This window comes from Clarias gariepinus, chromosome 19 (assembly GCF_024256425.1).
Source record: "Clarias gariepinus isolate MV-2021 ecotype Netherlands chromosome 19, CGAR_prim_01v2, whole genome shotgun sequence".
Lineage (NCBI taxonomy): Eukaryota > Metazoa > Chordata > Actinopteri > Siluriformes > Clariidae > Clarias > Clarias gariepinus.
In genome coordinates this window covers 4,443,006-4,466,903 of record NC_071118.1, presented here as the reverse complement: position 1 = coordinate 4,466,903, position 23,898 = coordinate 4,443,006, and the positions used below count along the sequence as shown (strand labels likewise).

General features: G+C 39.5%; 1 protein-coding gene across 2 annotated transcripts; it reads right to left on the bottom strand.

The window, feature by feature from the left end:
• Positions 1 to 213: 213 nt before the first annotated feature.
• mapk9 (mitogen-activated protein kinase 9) lies at positions 214 to 22,184 on the bottom strand. 2 transcript variants are annotated; one of them, XM_053479156.1, is made up of 13 exons: positions 21,906 to 22,184; positions 15,938 to 16,089; positions 13,730 to 13,859; positions 13,553 to 13,611; positions 13,257 to 13,395; positions 9,592 to 9,757; positions 9,418 to 9,489; positions 6,387 to 6,569; positions 6,143 to 6,267; positions 4,815 to 4,850; positions 4,625 to 4,688; positions 4,439 to 4,510; positions 214 to 4,343 (listed from the first exon to the last, which is right to left on the bottom strand). In XM_053479156.1, the coding sequence occupies exons 2-13, from the start codon at positions 16,051 to 16,053 to the stop codon at positions 4,204 to 4,206; spliced, it is 1,302 nt and encodes a 433-aa protein (XP_053335131.1). In that variant the 5' UTR covers positions 16,054 to 16,089; positions 21,906 to 22,184; the 3' UTR covers positions 214 to 4,203. The 2 variants fall into 2 exon arrangements, with proteins under 2 accessions (XP_053335131.1, XP_053335132.1); XM_053479157.1 differs by lacking the exon at positions 4,815 to 4,850.
• Between the last annotated feature and the right edge of the window lie 1,714 nt (positions 22,185 to 23,898).

Sequence of the window (23,898 nt, the reverse complement as noted above, 5' to 3'; positions counted from 1 at the left end):
CACAGAAAGGAACGGATGGGACACTCTGTAAGCCTGTTTGAAACTTTGCATATGTATCAGACGAGGTTGATTGACGGAAACTCGCAAGGAGTTTTTTGTTCGCAGCAACCCACAAAGAGCACATTCATACGTGACATGACAATAGAAAGCACAAAGAAGCAGTAAGAGTATTATTCATACGTAGCAGGTAAGATATTTAATAGTTTTTGATCTTGAAATGTTTTCGCGTGATGAAATGATGTTGGGAAAATTCGACTGGATTGCGATGTTAAAAAAAGTAAAAAAAAAGAAAAAGACTGGTCCCATGCCTAACAGTACAGATTGTCAAGGTGACACACGATTTCACAGACATACCCTCTGGATCACCGGTAAGCCCTTATGAGAGAGTTAATGTCCAGCTTGTTCTGGGATTTAATCACACAGAGCTAGCTTTCTTGTGTTTACAAAAAGTGCTTGTAGATTCAGATTCATGGTCATTAAACAAGCTCGTAAAGGTTTAAAGCGAAGGAAAGCATTTTATAACACACATGATGTATTATAAATAGATTATAACGTGCTACTATTATGAAAAAAAGAACTAGATGCATCTCATTTTTAATGATGGCAATTTTACAGAAATGTGTATGGATATGAAAGCAAAAGAAAGTAATGGTTTAGATAACGCTGTCCATCAATCATTCCTTCCATCCATCCATCTATCCATCCATCCTTGCACATTAATCCTCTTATCCAAAAAGTCAAACCAGGCTGAAAAAAGAAATGGTGAGGATATTAAGGCATGAGGAAACATCTTGATGCCGAGGCTCCACCTCTGCATGTGCGTTATTCAACGGCGGTCCATCCCGAAAGTCCGTCGGTCGAAGCCTATGTACGGTGCGTACATGCCGCGTGAACATGAAGCCGGCCAAGTTCGCCTCCAGATGAGGCTTTAGAGTCGTTTATACAGTATAACTGAGGAAATGATCTTCAAAGACGCCTTTAGAAGGAACATTCCCTGGTATGCACCTGCAAGTAAGATTTGCACTGAACACCATTCATGCACTTTGTGTAAAATAACAGCTACGATAATACAACTGCAATGAAATTGTATAGTTTGTCATTTTCTTTTCAAGTTTCAGAACAGACAATTGTGTTACAAGTGTTGGTTTCTTCCCAAGGGCAAAAAAAAACAAACAACAACAACAAAAAAATGGATGATGGGACAAACAAGCAGCAATGTATCACCATCGCTCAGTGGATTGTGAAGCACATGCTATTGTGTTAACATGACGAGGGATTTATAATACAATGCTACTCGCTGTGTTCAGTCACAGCATGCCAATCGCTTAATGTAGTAAAAATACATAATAATACATACAAAAGGGGTTATGGTCCATAAATTTTAGAACAAAGATACATTTTTCTGTCATTTGGCCTCAGCATATACCACCACATTGAATTTAAATTGAAACACTTTAAAGACTTTCAGCTTCAGTTCAAGTGACCTGACAAAACTTGCCATTAACCATTCAGGAATTACTCCCATTTTGGGGGTTCATAAATAATAAAACAAACTAACACAATTACAAACATAAGCATTGTCTTTAATACGTGAATTAAAATCCCTTTTAGTCAATGACTGTATGAAGCCTCGAGTCGATGGACATGAACAAATGCTGACTTTCCTCTTCCAAGATAATTTGCCAGGCCTTTACTGCAGCTGCCTTTAGCTGATAATTGTTTGTGGGTCTTTATGCTTTTAGTCTCATCTTTCACTAAGTGAAAAGCATGCTCTATTGTATTGGGTTGACATCAGGTGACTGACTTGGCCAGTGAAGAATATCCCATTTCTTTGCCTTGGGTAGCTTTACCTGTATGTTTGGGGTCATCATTCATTAGTAAATATGATGCTGCATCTTATCTGTAGCATTTGGCTGAATGGTCATCAATAAACACCAGTGACCCTGTTTCCAATGGCAGACATAAACAACATGCTTATGCCATGCCATGTTTTACAATAAAAGACAAAGAATTAAGGGTTAGAATTATATAATGCCTTGTATACAAAACAAAAGGATCTTTATTCTCTAAACTGTATAGGAAGCCAGTACGATGAGGCAAGGCCAGGGGGTGATATGATCACTTTTCTTACTTCTTGTTAAGAATCTGGCTTCTTGCATTTTGCACCATCTGTAACAGAGGCAGTGTAGATTTAGGAATGCCAAGGTATAAAGAGTTACAGGAATCCAATCGAAAGAAAATTAGGCCATGAATTACAATTTTAAGGTCGTTACTAGAAGGAAAGTGTTCCACCTTGCCCAGACACATGAGCTGTTCCTTTTATTCTCCATACTTTCCCCGTCATTCTGGTACAAGTTCATTTGGGTTTCATCAGTCCAAAGAATATGGCAAAGTTTTCTGTCTAATCAAGTCTATTCTGGCCTTTCTGTTCTTGAGCGTTACCAGTGGTTTGCACCTTGTTGCAAAGTGTTTGTATTTACTTCATAAAGACACCTGTTGACTGTAAACTTTGGCAATGACACACTCACCTCATGTTGGACAGAAATCTGCTGTCTTGACTTACACTTTAGTTATCTTCCGTGCTCCTCCAGGCCTTTTGCTGTTGCCGAGTTTGCCAGGTAATTCCTTCTTTTTAATAATGTTTAAAAACTGTTTTATTTGCTATTACTAGTTGTGCCATCTTCATGGGTCTATGTTGTTTTTCTCAGCCTTATGATGACCTCATTTACTTGCGCATATGGACCTCATATAGGGAGTTTGAGTGAACAGCTACCAAATGCAAGTGCAACAGTCTGAACCACCTTCAGGACTTTTATTTGCTTGATAAGTCATGAAGTAATGAAAGAACAGGAAATGGGTGTCTGTCCTAGATGGTTAATGTCATATCCCTTAAAATAAACCTGAAAAAGTCAATCTAGTGGTGTACGGAGGCCAAATGCAAAAAAAAAAAAAAAAAAACACACACTTATCTTCGTTCCAGAATGTTCAGACCTGACAGTGATCTCTCTTTAAAGAATTTGGTATGAAATAAAGTTAATTATCTTTCTATTGGTCTTTAAAAATACAATTTTGATTTGCAAAACATCCTTATCGGAGCTTTGAGGAAATTGAAAAACTCAATAATCTACTTTGAGCTTATATACACATACAAACTCCCAAAACACAAACTATTTTGTATGGAATGATGCAGAAAGAAAATTCGTGCATCCCTTTTATCATTTCACCATTTGTTTTTTTTTGGTGTTGTTATTTTTTACCCTTTTATCTGCAACAAATCCAATTTTAAACATTAGATACCTTTATGAAATAAAATGTCTGGCATACAGTACTTTTGCAAAACCATATTCAGAGAAGCTGTAAAATCAGGATTTCACAACACACACAAAAAGAAAAAAATAATAATAAAAATGTACACATCGTCTATATACATGGCTACACCCTATATGAGTGAGACGCGTTATCAAGTTCTCCGATTGAAAACATGGTGTATCGTGTCATGTCTATATACAAAACGCAGGCACTACCATTTCGTGAGTGTGTTCAGGTGTAATCGAGTGGGTGGGGTTGGAGTGGGGGGTTGTGTGTGTGTAAACATATACTTTCTTAAGAGTTCGACATGAGCGGCATGCAATACTTTCAATAGAGAATTGAGAACTTTAACGTTTGTTCCAGGAGTGTCTGTGCTTCTTGAAAGAGGATGTGAAAGGTAATATCAGCTACGTGGAGCGCAGAAGAGAGAGAGAAAGAGAGAGAGAGAGAGAGAAAGCGAAAGAGTCTCAGGAAGAGCGGCGAGGGTAGTGATTAGTGAAAGTACCGTGACTTTCAGAGTTAAAATCATAGCTAAATGCTCATTATAGTTAAATGAGCAGAATATTCTAAACTGAAGGGAAAATCAGAAATCCTTAGGCACGTTTTTACGTTAAAGAAATCAGAACTGCATTTAGTTCATAGGCCATAGCTATACATATTTAAAACTTGCTTCTCTGATGATTAAGCTACATAACGTAACAGAATGCAAAGAAAGTAGGAATTATAAAATCGATTCTGTGACAGACAAGCCTTAAATTGTCACAGCAAGTCCTTCTGGAACACGTCAGGACCGACACTGCCATCTAGAAAAATGTATGGGGAGGAATAAAGTGAGAGAGAGAAAGAAAGAGAGAGACAGAACGACGGATCGCTATGGAGTGCAGAGCCTCACAGTCACTCTTCTAATCCCCCCGCGATGGCATCGATGCAGGAACTATCCGTGTCCGAGGCCAGGGTCTGTTCGGTGGACATGGACGAGATGTCGTTAATGGACGAGGACTGGGAAGCTGTAGCACTGCTGTTTACCGCACCGTCTACGGCAGACAAAAAAAAGGGAGAAAAAAATGTTTTTCTCTACAATTCAGCGCGGACGTAGAACAGAACGGAGCCGACACCTGAATCGTCTCACCTGAGCACTCCTCCTTCAGGACACCGTTTTTGTTCCTCTCCTCCCAGTCCATCACCTCCTTATAGATCAACTCTAGTGGAAGAGGAAACGAATCATCTGATCAGCGGGACATCTTAAATCTAATCACATTTCTTTTCTCTTGCCGGATTTTTATTTTTTTGTCCACTGACAAGGACGTCTGTCTACCTTTCCACTGTTCTATGCTGTGCTCCCTCTCCTCCAGCTGTTTGTCTGAGATTTGAGGCGGAGGCTGGAAATAAAGGAAAAACAGCTATTGAATGAACAATTCCGACAAAACAAGACCGAGCACCTGGGGCTTAAAAAAAACAACAATAATAAATTTGCGTTTTTATGAGTTTTCGCTTACAAAATGTACCTGATATGATAAAGTGTGTTTGGTGTTCAGTGTTTGCTACAAGGATAAAAAAAAGAAAAAAAGAAAATTCTATGTTAGCAAAACCTTATCATGACACATCCAGTGTTTCCCTTAGAAACTTCTTAGGCACCGAGGTAAAGAGGATGATGAAGGTTTCACATGCACAATTTGGTTATTTATTTCTTAAACAAGACTTTTGGATGGTGATTCCCAGAAGTGTACTCCAGAACAGTGCGGATTTGGAGAGGCCAAGCCCCTTTGTCATTTTAGCAGCACCTTGTCTGATACATGTCTATAATTAAAAATATGCTAATTTGTGCATTTTATTGATTATCACAACTACACTGTGGAACGAGGGCCGATGCGTATCGTTCCATGAGTGTATTACAGAGAACTGCTGATTTGAAGAGCGACTTCGTTTGCGTGGAATTTAATTGCACGCTCATAAGTGCATTTTTAAAAAATGTACAGCGCCATCTGTTGAATTTTGGAATTTTACTTTCGAGTGTCCGAATTAAATCAACTTAATAAACGCGATCTCACAAGTGTATATTAAACAAATTTACGGCGCAGTGGTACTGTAAAGTGCTCGTCCTATCATCTGGAGGCCGCGAGTTCGATCCACAGGTGATGCGGTAGCCTCTCGCAGCCGAGAGCTGATTGGCTGAGCTCTCTCAGCGGGATGGGACGGGAGTCCCACTTAGTGTTTTCACAATAATCCCGGCTCTACGGCCAATCTGTGAGCTCACGCAAGCAAAAGGAGCGGATAGCACCGTCCTCCGAGTGTGAGCAGTTCGAAATGATGCGTTCGGCTGGCGTCATAAAAACACGTCAGTCTTCGGCCCTCCAAATTAGCATATCTTCTCTTCCCATGAGGCAACTGAGATTAAACAAAGCCTAGATGTTACCTCAAGCTTGACCAGATACACCTGTGAAAACACCTTTAAAATTAATTCAGTAGTGTTTCCTTTATGCGTGCACATACAAACAAATATTCCAAAATCATTTTGAGCCTCCCCGAACTCCTTATTAATAAATCGGATATATAAATATAAACAAATGAAATATATAAATGTATGTACTTTTCGGTATAATGAGCGAAAGTATGAACTATAGTTTTCTATCCAGCGTGTCTTCCTGAACCACGTCTAAAATTCCTGGGATAAACCCTAAACCTACCGTGATCCTGTCCAGGACAAATCTTTATCAAAACTGATCAGGAAGGGATTGGAGAACTTGAGCACGTGTTCATGGGTGAGATTTTGAGAGGGTTCATTACGTACGTGAACACATTATGTGTGAAATCATAGGAGTGTGTGTTTACACACCGCATCAGCCTCGGCTGGGTCGTACCACACGTGGATGTAGGGATGACTCAGGGCTTCCTGGACAGAGATACGGGACTCGGGATCGATCACAAGCATTTTAGACAACAGGTCCCGAGCTTGACTGGCTGTAAGAGACGCAACAAAGAAACAGAGTGCTGAGATTAATGTAAAGCTTAAAAACAGACACAAGACGGACAAAACTAACACAAAAGGAAACCAATAAGAAACCGATCCCCGGTCTTACTCTTCAGTCTGTCGTGCTCGGTGTCTGACGGGAAAGCCCAGTCCGGGAAGAGCTCGCTGAAGCTGACTCCGGGGAAATGTGGCTTGTTCATCACGTAGTTCCTCACTGTCTCCATTAAACGGTTCATGAACTCGAGAGAAGGAGTTCCCAGCACCTCGATAACCTTATTCCACTGGTCAATGTCTGGCAGTTCATTTAAGGTTAAAACAGAAACGAAAGACAGAAATCATGATGTATGCGGATCTGTTTTTCACTTGGCTAGCTTTTACTTGTACTATGGAATAAAAAAAAAAATGGAAGTGAGTGCTCTTAGCAATGTGCACTGACAGCCAGCTGGTGAATGTTTTCCAATGAAAAGCAACAGAGACTTCCCCCCCCCCCCTTTTTCTTTTTTTTTTTTAATCCAAACAAATCACGTTGTCTGCTGTTTATCCGGCTGCAGGCTTAAACATCTCGGACACGATGACCTCGCCAAACTGGGGTGATTTAATCATTTAAAAGCAAAAAAAACCTCATGCACGGACCATTATGTTTTAAATGCATGACTGCAAGATAACAGTTAAGATGATTATATATATAATTTGCTTATTTCTTAAACAACCATAATTGTTATTGAGGATTTTAGTATATTTGGAAATAATCAGAGTTCTAACACATGGATATAAAACCTCAACTAAGACATACTGTAACTCATTAATTAAGCAATGCAAAATGCAGCATAATTATTCCTGTGCAGCCCCAAAGCAATGCATGTTGTTTATTCAGCTGGATCTCCAATCTGCATGTAAAAACAACAAAAGAGAGTAAAACAACATTCCATTGTAATCATCTTCCTTTTTTTCATCCATTTTTGTTTTGGCCAGTGCTTAAGCTAACCTATTAGATTTATGTTTTTCACCTAATGTGACCTCATATAAGATCAGCCCCTCCCCCGATTTTTTGCTCTTCTCTGCAGTCCTCTGGATGGGTGTGGCTAGTCATAGCTAATTTACAGAGAATGAAAGGGCATATCTGGCGGAGAAGTGAAAGAGGGGGATTTTTTAGATATAAATGCACTTTCTAAGCAGTATTTCAGCTGGAGTATTCTCACACACACTCTGGGGAAAGCTTTAAGATGTGTGCTGATTTGTTAAACAAATAGTAAAACACAAGACATTTAATATTCAGTTTCTGATTTGAATTATTCCTTAATTTATATATATTTTTAAAAAATTGACGTATGTTACAGTACCCGTCAAAACTTTAGACTTATTTCCGACATAGCTAAACAATACTGATTATATTTTTTTAAACGATGAATTAACAAATATGGTATTAGGTAATTAGGTAACAACAACAGTCAGTTGTTATTTTAAAGACCCATCAAGCACCAGGATAAAACTGGACCTCAGAAATCACCAATTAACAAACAGCACCTCAGATTAGAGCCGTTATGAAGCTTTACAGATCATAAGTAGCAGAAACATCTCAATATCAAAGGAGAATATTGTATATTTTAGATGCTTTCAGCATATTGTTCTACAGTGTAGAAAGAAATAAAAATCTGTAAGGATCATGGAATTAGACGGGAGTCCAAACTTTTGACTGGTAATATATATATATATATATATATATATATATATATATATATATATATATATACACTGAGCACACAGTGGACGCACAAATGAAATAAAATTCTCTGCAGTCAATGAGTTCACCTCCAGTCTGTTTGAAGTTGCCCAGAAATAAAATATTTAAGTGCAGCAGAAAGAAACAGAGAACAGTCTCCTGCCTCTCAGGAGAGTCGAGTCATTGTAAATGCATTCTGCTGCCATCTGTGTGTGTGTGTGTGTGTGTGTACCAAAGTGTTATAGTACGTGCTGTCAAAGATGCTATTCAAAAAAATCTTCTGACACTGTGGGAAAAGAAGGAATCCTGTTATTTTACTCGATGCCACCTAACAAAAAAATTAAATAAATAAATAAACAAACAAACAAACAAACATTACACAGTTTTGCTCGTGTCAATTTCCGGACTAGCTTCAGGACCACGATACAGCAGAACTTCTGCCTACAAATACTCTCCCTTACAAATGTTCACTTAGGAGTTACAATTTTGCCGGAAATTTGCATTGGCATACGAAGCATTCTCGGCATACACGTAGTCCCTGACTTATGAACGAGTTCCATTATGGAAGCACGTTTGTAAGTCCGACAAAGTGAGTCTTACACGCCTTTGACATGAATATATGATTTAAAGCATAGCGATCTACTCGAGTAAATCTGTCCCCTTTCCCTCCACACACAAAAACCGCAACTGAGCCAAGGAAATGAATCTTGAAACAGTGTTGTCTCTGCGCCCTTAAATCATTTGGTTGTTTTTCTATGCAAAAACAAGATAACACGTGATAGGAATTGGTTATAATGGCAATATTTTTGAGTGGCTTGTACGGATTATCTGCCTTGACGTTATTTCTTACTGAAAAATATCGCAACACGAATTTTCGCTGTAAGAACGAATTGAGAACGCTTTGATCTTAAACATCGTTTTCAGGGATTTTAATGAACCTTCAGCTTTACAAACTGGTTACTCCAGTTGTGATAGAAATTCATGCGTTTTTATTACGTTTTATTTTCTTTGCCATGAACCTACACTTTTTTTAGGGCTAGTAGGGAAATCCTGGTGTCATAATAAGGCTAAGGATTCCCTCATTCTTACTGCGTCAATGAATGCTTATGTAGATTTTTCCAAATGCACCCTTGTAAAACAACAACACCCCCAAAAAAATATCTCTAGAACTGGGCATGATACAGTAACAAACTTTGTAAAGAAAAAAATAGAGCTTATTAATGCTGGAATCTGAACACATGCGCCACTTGAATCACCAACATTATGACTTAATACCTCATTTATCACCTGAATTAAATTCATATGCCGAGGTTCTACACATTAACGCTGATTGACGTACACTTGCCACAGACATCTTTGGGAGGAGTTAATGTGGGAGATGTGAGCGTTTGCACTGAGCTGATATCAGCTGAAAGGATACGATCAGTGCCCTGGAAGATAACGCTGCCTTTCACCATCTCGCCCATGATGCAGCCCACTGACCAGATATCCACTGCAAAAGCAAACGCACACAAACAACATCAAAAGAATATTTAAATGAGCTTAAAAAAAAAAAAATTCAAGTTCCAGAAACACAAGACAAGCAGCACGTTACCGTTCTCTTTGTACTTCATGCCGAGGATGACCTCTGGCGCTCGGTAATATCGGGTCACCACGTATGGAGTCATCATGAAGTTGGTGCAGGCGGTCCTGGCCAGGCCGAAGTCGAGGATTTTTAAAGTGCAGTCTGACTTCACCACTATGTTACTCGGCTTTAGGTCCTAGGAACAGAGAAAGGAAAAGGCTAATCTCCATGGCGATGTGTGTTAACTGTCACACGGTCGTGTCTTACCAAAACTCTACTGATGTGCTTTTATCCACATTTCCAACATTATTTAAAAAACAAATCATCCTGGTTGCTGCCTAGTATCCATTCCCAAACAAAACCACACAACACAACAGGGTGTAATAAATGATTTATGGTATAATCAATAGCAGACTCTCAATTCGATGCGTCTTCGTACTGACTGATCTCCTATTATGTGAAGAATAAACACTCAAGCCTTCAGGGATTCAGTCCAGGTTAATCAAATCAACCAATCGGGTGCTTTAGAAAAGTTCAGATGCTGAGATGAGACGACTCAGCGCGGTGGAGGAGAACCGTGTTCTTGTCATTTTTCATAATTAAAATAAACCAAACCCTGCGCCTCGAGACACGCCATATCGATAAAACCTCGACAAGCGCTAAAGAGCTAATGCTTATACTACAGCATCATGTTTTCTACAGTTCAAACCTTCCTTCATTTTTTTTTCTAATAAATTTATAGTTTAATCCCCTTCTCATTTAATCGGTTGTTATTCTCTTTGACTTTCAGCTCCATGTTATTATTTCTTTCTTTTCCCCCTCGTCTGGTGTCTAGCCTTTCTTAGACATGTAAAGTTGGCCTGGAGTTACCGTAGTAACAGGTAGTTTGGGGGTGTAGGGGTTTGTAAGGGGTTTGTAAGGGGTTTATAAATACGAATTGTACCAGTGTGCCTTGAAACACACATCAGATGTTTGCTTATGTTTAAAAATCAAGATATTATTCAGCAGTGCCCGAAGCTTTACACATATTGGGTTAACATCTTTGAGACCTTCTCCAAGACGTTCGGAGAGAGGATAGAACCATCTCCATTTATTGCGTTGTTTGGTGTGGCCCCAGAAAACATAATTATTAACAAAAGGATGAACACTGTGCTGGCCTTCGGATCTCTCCTAGCTAGGAGGCTGATTCTCTTAAAATGGAAGGACTCTGCTCCACCGACACACACCCACTGGATAAGAGAGAGTATGGGTCAACTTAAGCTGGAAAGAATTAGACATACCATTAAAGGGTCTACTGAGAAATTTTATAATATTTGGCAGCCTTTCCTAACTGCCATAGTAGATATGGATGCAGATAAGGCGGTAATGTGACAAAGAAAAAGTAACAGAACGGGGAATCTTTATTAGGATATGCTACCCTAGGCTTATAATACACTGTTTGCTTCCATCCTTTTTTGGGCTTCTGTATGTATGCATTGTATATATATGTCTGGCGATTGGGGAGTTGGGATGTTTGACCTTAGTTTGGCAATTTTGTATTTCTGTGTTTGTTTTTGTACTTTTATGCTATGTATGTGTTATATATGCTGCGGAAACTAATAAAAAAAACTTTGAACAAAAAAAGATATTATTCAGCATTTTTTCTAGAGATAATCCCAGACTCGTGATGAGGGATAAACTTACTGTAGCTGAAAATATTTAAACCAGGTATACAGGTAAAGTGTTCACGCTTTAGGTCAGGTATAAAGTTGCACAGGTTAGTTTTCCTATGGTTAAAGAGGGAGGTAAACTGTATCATATTTCATTTCATTGCATTTCGCCAAACATCGGTTGATAAATACCTTCCTGATCCTTTAACAAAATTGAAATCTTTTTAATTAAATTAACATATGCATCACTTGGATCACCCAAAATGTGAATTAATACTTATACTGAACAAAAATATAAACGCAACACTTTTGTTTTTGCTCGCATTTTTAATAAGATGAACTCAAAGATCTGAAACGTTTTCTACATAAACAAAATAACCATCTCTCTCAAATATTGTTTACAAATCTGTAAAAATCCGTTACGATGAAGAACTGGAGTCAAGTCGAGACCCCAATGAGGACGACGAGCATGCAGATGAGCTTTCCTGAGACTGTTTCTGACAGTTTGTGCAGAAATTCTTTGGTTATGCACTCCGATTGTTTCAGCAGCTGTCCGAGTGGCTGGTCTCAGACGATCATGGAGGTGAACATGCTGAATGTGGAGGTCCTGGGCTGGTGTGGTTACACGTGGTCTGCGGTTGTGAGGCCGGTTGGATGTACTGCCAAATCCTCTGAAACACCTTTGGAGACGGCTTATGGTAGAGAAATAAACATTCAATTCAGGAGCAACAGCTCAGCTGTCAGCATGCCAATTGCACGCTCCCTCAAAACTTGCGACATCTGTGGCATTGTGCTGTGTAATTCAACTGAACCTTTCAAAGTGGCCTTTTACAGGTGGCCAGTCTAAGGCACACCTGTGCAATAATCATGCTGTCTAATCAGCATCTTGATGTGGCACACCTGTGAGGTGGGATGGATTATCTCAGCTAAGGAGAAGTGCTCACTATCACAAATTTTGACAGATTTGTGAACAATGTTTGAGAGATATGGTTATTTTGTGTATGTAGAAAATGTTTCAGATCTTTGAGGTTATCTCATAAAAAATGGGAGCAAATAAAAAAAGTGTTGCGTTTATATTTTTGTTCAGTATATTTTGCCACATATTGCTGAAAATGCATGTAAAACACCTAAACTAGCGAACATCATAGCTTAGCCTACTGTAAATGTACTACAGGTAATTATAAGAATACAGGTCCTCTCTCATTCCTTTTTTTTTTAAACCTACAGTAACATATTTTTATTACACTTTACTGTATAAACTATATATATATATATCTCACCATCTGCATTACATTTTTTTTTTTTGAGAATGGTGTAAGCACGTGTAACAAGTGGGTGTAAGACTAACTCGGTCGCATAGACCGCAGAAAAAAGGCTGATTGGAGGCTTTTTAATGTCTGTGACTTTTGATGATGTAACGGTATAAAATTGTGTTGCACCACAGAATCGGTTATGGCCGAGCCATCTCTATTATATTATATTATATTATATTATATTATATTATTTACAATTAGGCATTTGGCAGACACCCTTATCCAGAGCGACTTACACATGTGAGCACTATGAGGATTAAGGGGCTTGCTCAAGGGTCCAACTGGGACAATTTGGTGGTCGTGGGATTTGAACCTGGGACCTTCCAAACCGTAGTCCAATACCCTAACCACTGAGCTACCCTTGACTAATATAATATAATATGAGACATCACACAAATGAGATGCGTAACTGATTAGAATTTTTCCCAATCTCTAAAGAATATATCTGTTAAGTAAAACAAGCGCGAAAGCTCATGTAAGCCGCATACTTTGACTTTATTAAGTCATACTAAATGTCAGACGGCGTTGTCTCCTTGTACTGCCAAAAGAAATAATAATAAATAATGCAGATGGTGAGATTTGTGAGTGGAAAAAAAAATGTCATGACCTTGTGCCAGAGTAGCTTGTTAAAAAATAAGAAAACACATTATGGCAATCGCATCAAGACAAACCACATTGTGTAGATTTGGTAGGTTGAACCTAGACTGTTCCTTTAATCCACTCCACTGATTACCCTGTGGATGATCCCAGCAGAATGCAGGTGTCTGATGCCGCACAGGATTTGGTAAAGCAGGTAGGACATCCTCTCATGGTCCAGGTCCATGTGGATCACCTGACACAGGCTGGCGTCCATCAGCTCCATCACCAAATACCTACAGAGCACCAGATCAATTAGGCTGAGTGCATTATAGCTTTAGCAAGTGCTATAAATTATAACAGCTAGGGCAATAACAAATCTCCTGAAGCAGTCGTTAAATCCATAATCTTAAAGCATCTTAGAACGGAAAAAAAAATAAACTTGTTGCTTACAAGTCCTGAAACTCCTCCAAGGACTTCTGAGGTGTGAAGACGTTGAGTAAACGGATAATCTGTGGAGAGAGAGACACTGATGTTTGAGTCAGCCGGGATGAATAACTTGGTGAGTAAATGTCAGAGAGAGAGAGAGAGAGAGAGAGAGTGGTGATGGTGGTGGAGAACGTGACGTACGTTCTTGTGATTGACGCATTTCAGCAGCACCAGTTCTCTGTAGGCTCGCTTGGCGTGGGTCTGGTTTTGAAAAGGCCGGCTAAGCTTTTTTACTGCTACAGGGATGCCCAAGACGGTGTCCAGTGCAGAGCTTGATGATGCGGTGGGAGGAGAAAAGAAAAAAAAACAAAAAGTTATCATCATACTCGTCGTGATCAGAAATAGAGTTCTGCAAGGTGACATCATGAATTCGGTGCTAGCACAGAAGAACAGTGGGTGAGATGTTAAAAATATCAGATCAGGATACTTGAAGGCACTTCAATGATACATGACTTAAACCATAATAAATATCTTTGCTCCTTTTTTTTTTTTTTTAGACACACTGAGTTCACAACATGATGCTTAAGTGCTCCGTAAAGTGCCTCATAGACCAATCAGAGTAATTAGCTCTTCTGAAACTCTAGGGCTACAAAGAAGAATGATGAGAGCTTGTGCAAATCTTGCACAAAATGCAAAAAACAACAAAAAAAAAATTCATACTTGCTTCATTTAGCTTTCCACTAATTTCCACAGAAAATGCTTTGCATGATGAGACAAATGTCTTAGTTCTTAAGTCGAAAATTCGTAAGTCAGAGGTGTTCGTATGTTGAGGAACCACTGTACTGTATTTTATGCCATCACGTTAGTAATACTATAACACAGGGATTGGTAACCTTAAACACAAAAAAAAATTTTTACAACAAAGAAAACACGGGGAGCCACAAAACCCTTTTGACATCTAAAATATGGTTAACGCTGCATATATCGTTTTTTTACCTCTATATGGTACGTATAAAAACACTATAGTGTGTTGCATTTATAAAATCAATGAACTGCTACAAAGAAAACTAAATTTTATTTCTGCATGCAACAAAAACATGATGAACTGAAAAAAATTTTAGGTCGAAGGTTACTTTTAAATAAAATACCCCTCTTCGTATTTATGAAATAAAAAGCCGAACTTAAATTATCCACCTGAAAAGGTCTACTCCAGTGTGCCTTCATCCTTTTATCACGTGTACTAAAGCGTGTAGTCAGCGGTCAACCTGAATGAAACCAGGCCTCGAAAAGCTGTCGCCGGATGTGGCACAAAATTTGATCATTAAAAATATTAAACATGTTTTATTTTAATGTTACAAGATCACCATAAACTTCAAATTTAGAATTATATATAGAAAAACTCACAAGCGAAAATTCAATACATTTAAATGAAATACTCATTATTTATTTTCCAGAGCCACTGCAGGGGAATGAAAAAGCCACATGGCACAAAAAAAAATTTTGGGACTCGAAGTGCCATCTAAAAGAATCGCGATACGTAAATAAATCAGTTTCCATCTCACTTATGTTTGTTAGCCTGTATTGTTTGCTGCTTGCTTACAGTAATGATCATTTAATTGTGTTGTTCCTAATGTATGAATAAAACATAAGAGCAAATTAGTTTATTATTATTATTATTATTATTATTATTTCGCTGGAGCGCTGAAAGAGAATTTGTTCAAAGCACTAAACAAACCATGTCGTTCTTCAGCCACGTGGCCGAGACAGCCTCGCATCCATCACGACCCTGACCAGGCTAAAGCAGCTGTTTAAGATGAATGAATTGACGAGTAATACCTGTAGCTCAGACTGTACTCACACAAGCTCTATACACAGCTCTACACCATAGCTATATAATTATACATGAAACGGAAAAGTGGCAGCATAACAGCATTCATATTTACAAATAAATACTGTGTGTCGTGTCTGTGAGAGAATGAAATGCAGTAAACAGGTGCTTAACACTGCCCCTGGTGGTCATGTGTGGTAAAAACAGAACATCATTAAAAAGTTAAGAAGAAAATAATCAACAAGACTTTATTCTTCATTCTGTTTGTTGTAAAAATCAGAGAGATCCATAATAACACTTCATTCTGCTTTCAGCAAGAAATTAAATCTGTGTCTTAATTAATAGGCATTATTAGGACTGGAAATTGTGATTAACCATTTCCTGATCATAAAGGCCACACACCACCTTTCCATCAAGAACTCATCAATGTCCCACTCATGTCTCATGCATCACCACCAGTAATATATATATATTTTAAACCATCTGGTCAACATCGACAACTAGGACATTAAAAAATTCCATCGTTAATGGTCATTACGCAGACGGAGACGGCATGACAGTGGCACACGGTGCCCACTCACCAGACGATGCCCTGCGCCCCGGATCCGATAGCGCGGAGCTGCTGGTACCGCCGCAATACTGTGAAGGTGGAGTCTCCCACCTGCACGCTGTAAAAATGTCCTTCCCCTTCAGTCATGGCTCCTCTATCTGGGTGCCGCTGGACAATTCAGACCTGGGGAAAAAAAACAAAACAGGAGAGACAGAGAGAGAGTGAGAGAGAGAGAGAGAGAGAGAGAGAGGGGAGGAGGACAAGAGCAAGAACGAGAGAAAGAGAGAGAGAGAGAGAGAGAGAGAGGTGATGCGCTTGGCTGAGAGACATTACGCCGAGTCATCGCTTAGTGTGCACACTCATTCCTCGGCAGCTTTACTGTCTCTGAGCTGTGTGTGTGTGTGTGTATGTGTGTGGGAGATGACTCTCTGAATGACTCATACCAGGAGAACCAGACGAAAAAAAAAAATTACTTCGTTAGAATCAGTGAGGCTGACGTCAGAAAATAATCATTAACGACCGATATTAACGAGACCTGAGATAACGGTACTGCTTCCGCTTATCGTTGCCATCATTTCTAATCGCGATCACTGTCTGACACACACATGCTAAAAGTCCACCAGGCGTTTCCGTCTCACCCTGGAGTTTACATAAGAGTGACCCTGGCTCTAACTCTCTCAGTTAAGCGTCTCATCGTATCCTCTTATCACGTGATTACACAACAGGTGGTAAGTAGCGTGGTAAAGGAACGAATCCCATACGTCCTAGCAAGATAAACGCCTTTAGCATTTCTATACTCGCTAAATCTTTAAACACTATAAGATAGAGGAGGTTACGGTTTGCCGACGTTGGACTGCTTCCTTAAGAAGGCCGTGTGATCCGGCGTGGAACCGGATGAACGTAATCAGGTTAGAGAAAGCTTTATAATCCAATATCTTAATGGAGCTCAGTTCTAACAACAGGCAACAGTGGGAAACTGATGCAACAGCGCTTTTGGCATATGGCTGAAGTATCAAGATCGATAACGGAGGGGAAAAAAAACAAGCTCATGAAAACTATGATGTGACTAACGCCTGGCTGATAGGAATACAGAAAAACAGAGAGAGGCTGGAGAATCAGTGACGGTTGCATTCATTAGCTGCACATGTAGCTTTTGTGTGTGTATACTGGTCCCTGACTTACGAACATTTACAAACATTCAAACAATGATAGAAAATGTGAAGCTGTACTGATGGTGAATAATCCTAATTTTCGGAAAAACCCCAACAAGTAGTTCACGAGTTCACAGTCCAACACAGTGGAAACAGTTCTGAGATGATTTAGCCAGGTGGATTGATATGCTTTACATTGTAGATTTTTGTCAAAGGTGTACAAGACTCACTTTATCAGACTTAAGAACATATCGGACTTATGACAAGCTCCAGGAACGGTATTCGTTTGTAAGTCGGGGACTACCTGTGTATATATAAATATATATATATATATAGATAGATATAGATAGATAGATAGATATAAAAGACATGGACAAATTACATATTGCCATATTGAATATATATCAGGCTGTGATTTTCCAGTCTGCAGCGTTCCCCAAAGAAACATCCTAAGTATCAGCACTGTCACTGCAGAGTGTTAAAATGATCATAATCATGCTTATACAGTGTCAAAACAAATGAATATGACCTTTAGAAAGGGATTAATCACATCTCCGAGACGTTGCACTTACTGCTAAGTACCAACAGCACAGTTACAGACTCAAATGTCACTACAAATAAACAACCCGCTCTGCTCGAACCCAAACTTACAGACAAGAGACGCGCAAATCCTCGGCTTCCCAAATCCTTGTCCTGCTCATCGAAATATGTGTCTCTCTGAAAAAAAGAAAAAAAAAGAAAAAAAAAAGGCTAAAATTCATCTGCGTCGCTGTGCTGAGAACACATCCGCTCTGCTCAGCTAAACTCCTCTGTTGATAAATCGCAAATACAAAAGCACACACACTGCAGCAAACAGGTCCTGCTCACCGTGATGTTACAGCTCTTGGAGCTTCATTTCCCTGAATGGCAGAGAAAAATGGACGAATTTTATTTTATTATTTTTTCCTTGTAATCTGCGGCCTCTTTAGTAATGGCTGATCTAAAGCCTAATAAGGAAAGCAGTTGGCTGAAATCCAAACAAGAGAGGTTGATAATTATAAGCAAAAAAAAGCGATATCAAAAAGTCGACTGACAAATCCACATGTCGGAAAGGACGTCTGTGTCAAAAGTGCCTGATTATACACAAAAGGTCCTGTGATGTGACTCAGAAGAGCAGGACAGGCCTTCAGCCCGGAGATGTCCGTGTCTCCGTCCTCATCGCGTCTTATCCCTCTATTCGCCTTTTACAAGCCGTGATTAAATCCGACACCGTCCTTAACGTTCTGGGTAACGCTCCCAATCAGGACACGAGACTCACCGCTACGCTCATGTGATTCCTCCAGGCTGAGGTATGATCTACGACTCTTTAATCACGTACTAAGATTAAACATGATGATATCATTCGGCATCATAAATCAAAGTGATAAAAAGGAAAGGGAGCGAGGGAGGGAAAGTGGGAGGGTGTTTGTATGACTGATGATAAAAATAAACAAATTTACCCCACAAAACAGGTGAAAGTTGAACGTCTTACTATCCAGGTTCTAACAGGACGAGGACAAACACCGATCTGATCCCCAGTGTCATTATCAGGACGGATCTCGGTCTTAAACAATGAATTGACAGAATTGACACATTTTCCCAGTAATCCCAATCCCCTCTAAAACAGATTAATATTCTGTGTCCCTAAGATATTGTCCGATCCCACAAAGATCGTTCACGCCATCCCAGGACACAACCTTGTGTATAAAAATTATTTTATTATTCGAAATATGTTTTCATTTGAGGTAGTAAAATGTTGCAGTCCCTCTACAATCCTGCGGGGGTGCCCTCTACACTATACAAACTGTACACTGGCAGGCGGCACAGCGTCCTTTGTTGTACGAGGAAATTATTTGCAAAAGTTGCTTAGAATTGTAACCAAATATAAAAATAAAGTTTAACATTGGATTTATAAAATCATGACACTTACAGAATCACAATACAAATCATAGAGGCATACAAGTGTCAGGATAATATCAAATTCCATTCCTACAGAAAATACTAAAGCAAGACTAAAGATCTGTCTGTGCAAATGCAAAAACTAACCAAATGCTTTTAATGAAACTATTATTTCCATATTTCTGGTCTACAAATTATGCAAAGACACCAACATCCCACACTATTCTGGCGCAATCTTTAGTACTCTAGTATGCATTATTAAGTAGAAAAAAGCAACCTACAATGCCTTACAATGCCAAGTCAAACCCTATACACACACATACAGGTAGTTTTCGACTTACGAACGAGTTCCGTTCCAAGACCACGTTCATAAGTCCGATTTATTCTTAACTCGGACCAAGGGAGAAAGTGAAATGCAAAATGTAACAGTGTTCTCTCTGCGTCTCTAAATCGCAAGTGAAATACTGGATGCCTCGAAGCTGTTTTCCACTGTACTGGACTGGGAACTCTGATTTTCCGAAAATAGGATTATCTACCATCAGGACAGCTTTACAGGACAGACATTTTCTATCATTGTGCTCTCGGACTGATTTATTCAAACAGGTGAGGCAGACTCATTTTTCCCCAACCAAGTTCTTTCATAACTTCTTAAAAAAAACTAAGGAGTTTTAAAATGAAGGAGTTACGAATTTCCACCTATACATTTAAGACTTTACTATTGAGTCAGTACAAAAACATTTATTATATGTTTATTATATTTATATGCAGAGTATTATATAAGCGAACACTTTACAGTCAAAAAAAATGGAGGCTGCCGAGTTTTTACATGCAAAAAAAAAAAAAAAGCAGGTTAAACAGTCAAAGACCTCTGAAATAATTTGTGCAGTTCTGCAGGATGCTCAGTAAAACTTAGTAGCTAATTTCCTTATAAAACTGCAAAAACTGTACCTCAGACTAAAAGTTCCTCGAAGCGCTGTCACATCAAATACTAATTTAGTTTTATTTAATTAATGTTTACTAAGCTTTATAGTATTTATTCATGGTTTTTTTTGAAGGCCCAACCCCAGATCATAACACTGCCCCCACAGGTTTGTACAGTCGGCACCGGACATGGGGCATCACTTCATCCGCCTCTCTTCTTTATTACCCTGATACGCCCATCGATCTGGAACAGGGGAAATCTGGACTCTTCAGAGCTTTTTTTAATGCTTCAGCGTACATTCTTTATGCTCCCTAGCAAACTGAAAACGTTTATTTGGTTTTTGGATGATAAGTCTCACTGGTAGGTGGTTTTCTTAAGGCTACACAGCTGATTAGTCCTAAACCTTTGAGTTCTCGTCACATCATCCTTGTGGAAACGCTCTTACTGTCACTATAAAACATACTATTGATGCACTTGTTTTCACATTTGCATTTTTCTGTTAACTTAAAATGTCAATCTGTCTTGTCTCAGCTAATCAGCTAATTAGGTTTTTAAGTTAGCTAGTTTGTTTTTGTTAATTTATGTTTTACATTTACGTTGTCTTGTCTCAGCTAGTCATCTAATTAGGTTTCTTAAATAGCTAGATAGTTTTTAGTTAATTTATGTTATTAAATGTATGTTGTATGTAGCGCCTTGGTCCTGGAAGAACATTGATTCGTTTCACTGTGTACTAAACTATCTATGGTTAAAAAGACAATAAGAGCCTACTTGAACTTGAACATAATAACATCTCTACTACAAACACAGGATACGTCACTTATATAGAAAAATAAATTTTTATTCTTGACATAAGCAAGATTATTTGTGGCATAAAACCGAAATTATTTGTAACAATGAACTGTAAATGTATTAATGTAGGCGTCATGGGGGCATAGTGATTAGCGCACCTCTAGGGTTCAGGTTCGATTCCTGCCCCGAGCTTGTGCGCATGTAGTATGCATGTTCTCCCCATGCTCGGTGGGTTTCCTTCAGGTCCTCTGGTTTCCTCCAACAGTCCATAGTCATGCAGATTAGGCTAATTGGTGTTCCAAATTTGCCCGTTAACAATCGGCCATGGCGCTGGCAACCCCACCCCTTATGTAACTACTACAGAAACTATAGATATATCGCTAGGGTGGGGAGTATCTGTCGACCGATGTGCCGGGTCCCACCAAAAACACCAAAAGAATACAGAAGTAAAGGTAATTTTCATTGTGTTCTTTTATTCTGCTCAATCAAAAATCCTACTTTAACTTAACCACCTCCTTGTTTGTTCACTTATTCAATAGATCAAAGCTATACAAATCATTCATGACATCAATGTACAGGGTCGCGGGAGGGGAGAGGGCCTGGAGCCAATCCCAGGAGACTTAGGACACTAGACGGGGGTACACCCTGGACAGGGTGACAATCCATCGCAGACCACACACACACACACAAAATCTGGGAACGCCTTTTAACCTAATCTTTTTTTTGTTTTAAGGGTTGGAGGAAACCCGAGTACCCGGAGGAAACCCACCAAACTCTACACACAGACTAGAGGTGGGAATCGAACCCGCAACCCTGGAGATGCGAATCCACAGTGCCACATCAGGTGTGTTCCTTTTTTTTTTTTTTTTTTTTTAAATACAGTACAATGTGTAGCTACAGGTCCTCGTCCATCCCATTCTGTACACAAAGTACTTGATGTTAGCTTCAGGCTCAAGCACAAACCCTGAGTGTTTCATTCCTTCCTGAAGAACAACAGAATGAGGAAGAAGGTTCCACAGGGCTGGTGTTACTGCTCTAACTTAGCTTGGAGGCTAAAACTGTGCAGATGAGCTGTGTGCTGGGCGGCCAAGGTTACCCAGTACAACACACACACCACCATAACACACACACACACACACACACACACACCTAGCCTAGAGCAGGGGTAAAAAAGAGCAAAAAACAGAATAGAGTGTTAGAGTTATTCATTGGAAGCTTACCTCCTCCTCCTCCTTCTCCTGCTCAGCTCCTCGCTTTTCTCCAGTTCACTCCCATACACACACACACACACACACACACACTGCGGAAGTGCTCTGTTATAAGCTGGTTGAGGTCCTCTCCTCCTCCTCTAACGGCTCTGGGGGTAAAATCCGAGGTGTTGCCCGTGTTTCAGCGGCATGGCTGCAGGGGCGGAGGTCTGTCGGATAGTCAGTGTGTGTGTGTGTGTGTGAGAGAGAGAGGGAGAGAGGGAGAAAGCGGGAATGACGTCATGGTGTTGCCGTCAGCCCAAGCTGGAACTTTGCAGCATAGAGCTAAAGTTACGGCCGTGCTCACTACCGCATGCTAGCGGTCAAAGCGGTGCATTACATCGTGTAAGGCTTTTTTTTTTGTGCGTACTACGTAGAACACAAGAATAGATAAAGCTGAAGCTAAAGTGCTAAACGTCGATTTTTGGAGGCAACATTTGGAGCAAGCCTTATTTTTAATCTTATTTAATGTTTTTTTCCCCCCTAATATGGCAACAAAAATAATAAATAAAACATTACTTACCCTCTTTTTGTCATAGTTTGAGTTTAATTTTATCACAAACCCAAAGAAATCAGACCAATAACACACCTGATAAACCTGAGGGTTTCCTCCGGGTGCTCCGGTTTCCTCACACAGTCCAAACACATGCAGGTTAGGCTACTTGTCATTCACAAATCACCGTAGTGTGTGTGTGTGTGTGTGTGTGTGTGTGTGTGTGTGTGTCCAGGGTGAGCCCCGCCCTGAGTCTCCTGGGACAGAGTAAAGCAGTATAGACAGTGAGTTTTATTGGTGTAGTAGCGTAGTGGTTACGACCGTGCCCTTGCACCTTCAGGGTCTGGGTTTGATTCCCGCCTCAGGTCGGTGTACAATTTGGCTAAATGGTGTGAATGAGTGCTTTAAGTCTCCTGGGAGAGGCTCCCGTGACACTGTACACAAGATAAAGCGGTATAGGTGATGAGTGAGCCATCGTTTGTCTGCCATTTTATTATAATACCAAAAAGAAACTAGACGAATAATATACCAACAATGCGTCATATACTGTATCTGTTCATGGAAACATGAACACATATACACGTGTGTGAATTTAAGGGACAAGCATGTAAATATTGAATCCGAGAGACAGGTTACATGGTGTCCCCACAGAAGTGGAGAACCTGCATCTTTAAAATACATACTGTAGGATTTTAACACATTTTGGTTTAGTTATATAGGCCTAGGCGGCACAGTGGCGTAGTGGTTAGCACTGTCACCTGCCGACGTTTCAATTCCTGTTTTGGGTCTGTGTGCATGGCGGACTCAAATTGCCTGTAGTGTGTGTGTGTGTGTGTGTGTGTGTGCCCTGCGATGGATTGGCACCCTGTCCAGGCTGTACCCCACCTCATGCCCAAAGTCTCGCGGGACAGGCTCCAGGCTCCTCATGACCCTGTACAGGATAAGCGGTATGGAAGATGAATTAATATAACAACATTAATATATACAGTACTGTGCAACAGTTGGGAAGTCCCTATTCATTTCTAAATATTTTGCTTCCCAAGAGCCTGAATTTCTTTATCTTTAATGTAGTCTTGAGAAATTGTTCCCCAGGCTTCCTAATGGCAAGATTTTGGTTCTCATTTTCAGTTCAACCCCTGTTCCTGTATATTTTACTATGCTATCTATGATCTGAAATATATCGGTCTATATCATTATAAAGTGCTTTTGAGACTTCATTAATAACAAACTGAGATTTTCCATTTAACTTCATATTAACTTTATTAAGTAGTCCTTAGGCTGTTATAAATGCAGGTCGGTTAAACTTGAGCACTTTTTATAATTTAAGTGTGTATGGACTATGTACAAGCAAATTGCAAAGTAAATACATTTTCAATAACTTTTTCAGAAAGATATATTATCTCCTCCTTAACAATACATTTGTATAATGGGAAAGGTCTGCTGATAATTATAGAACCAATCCAAAATGTGACA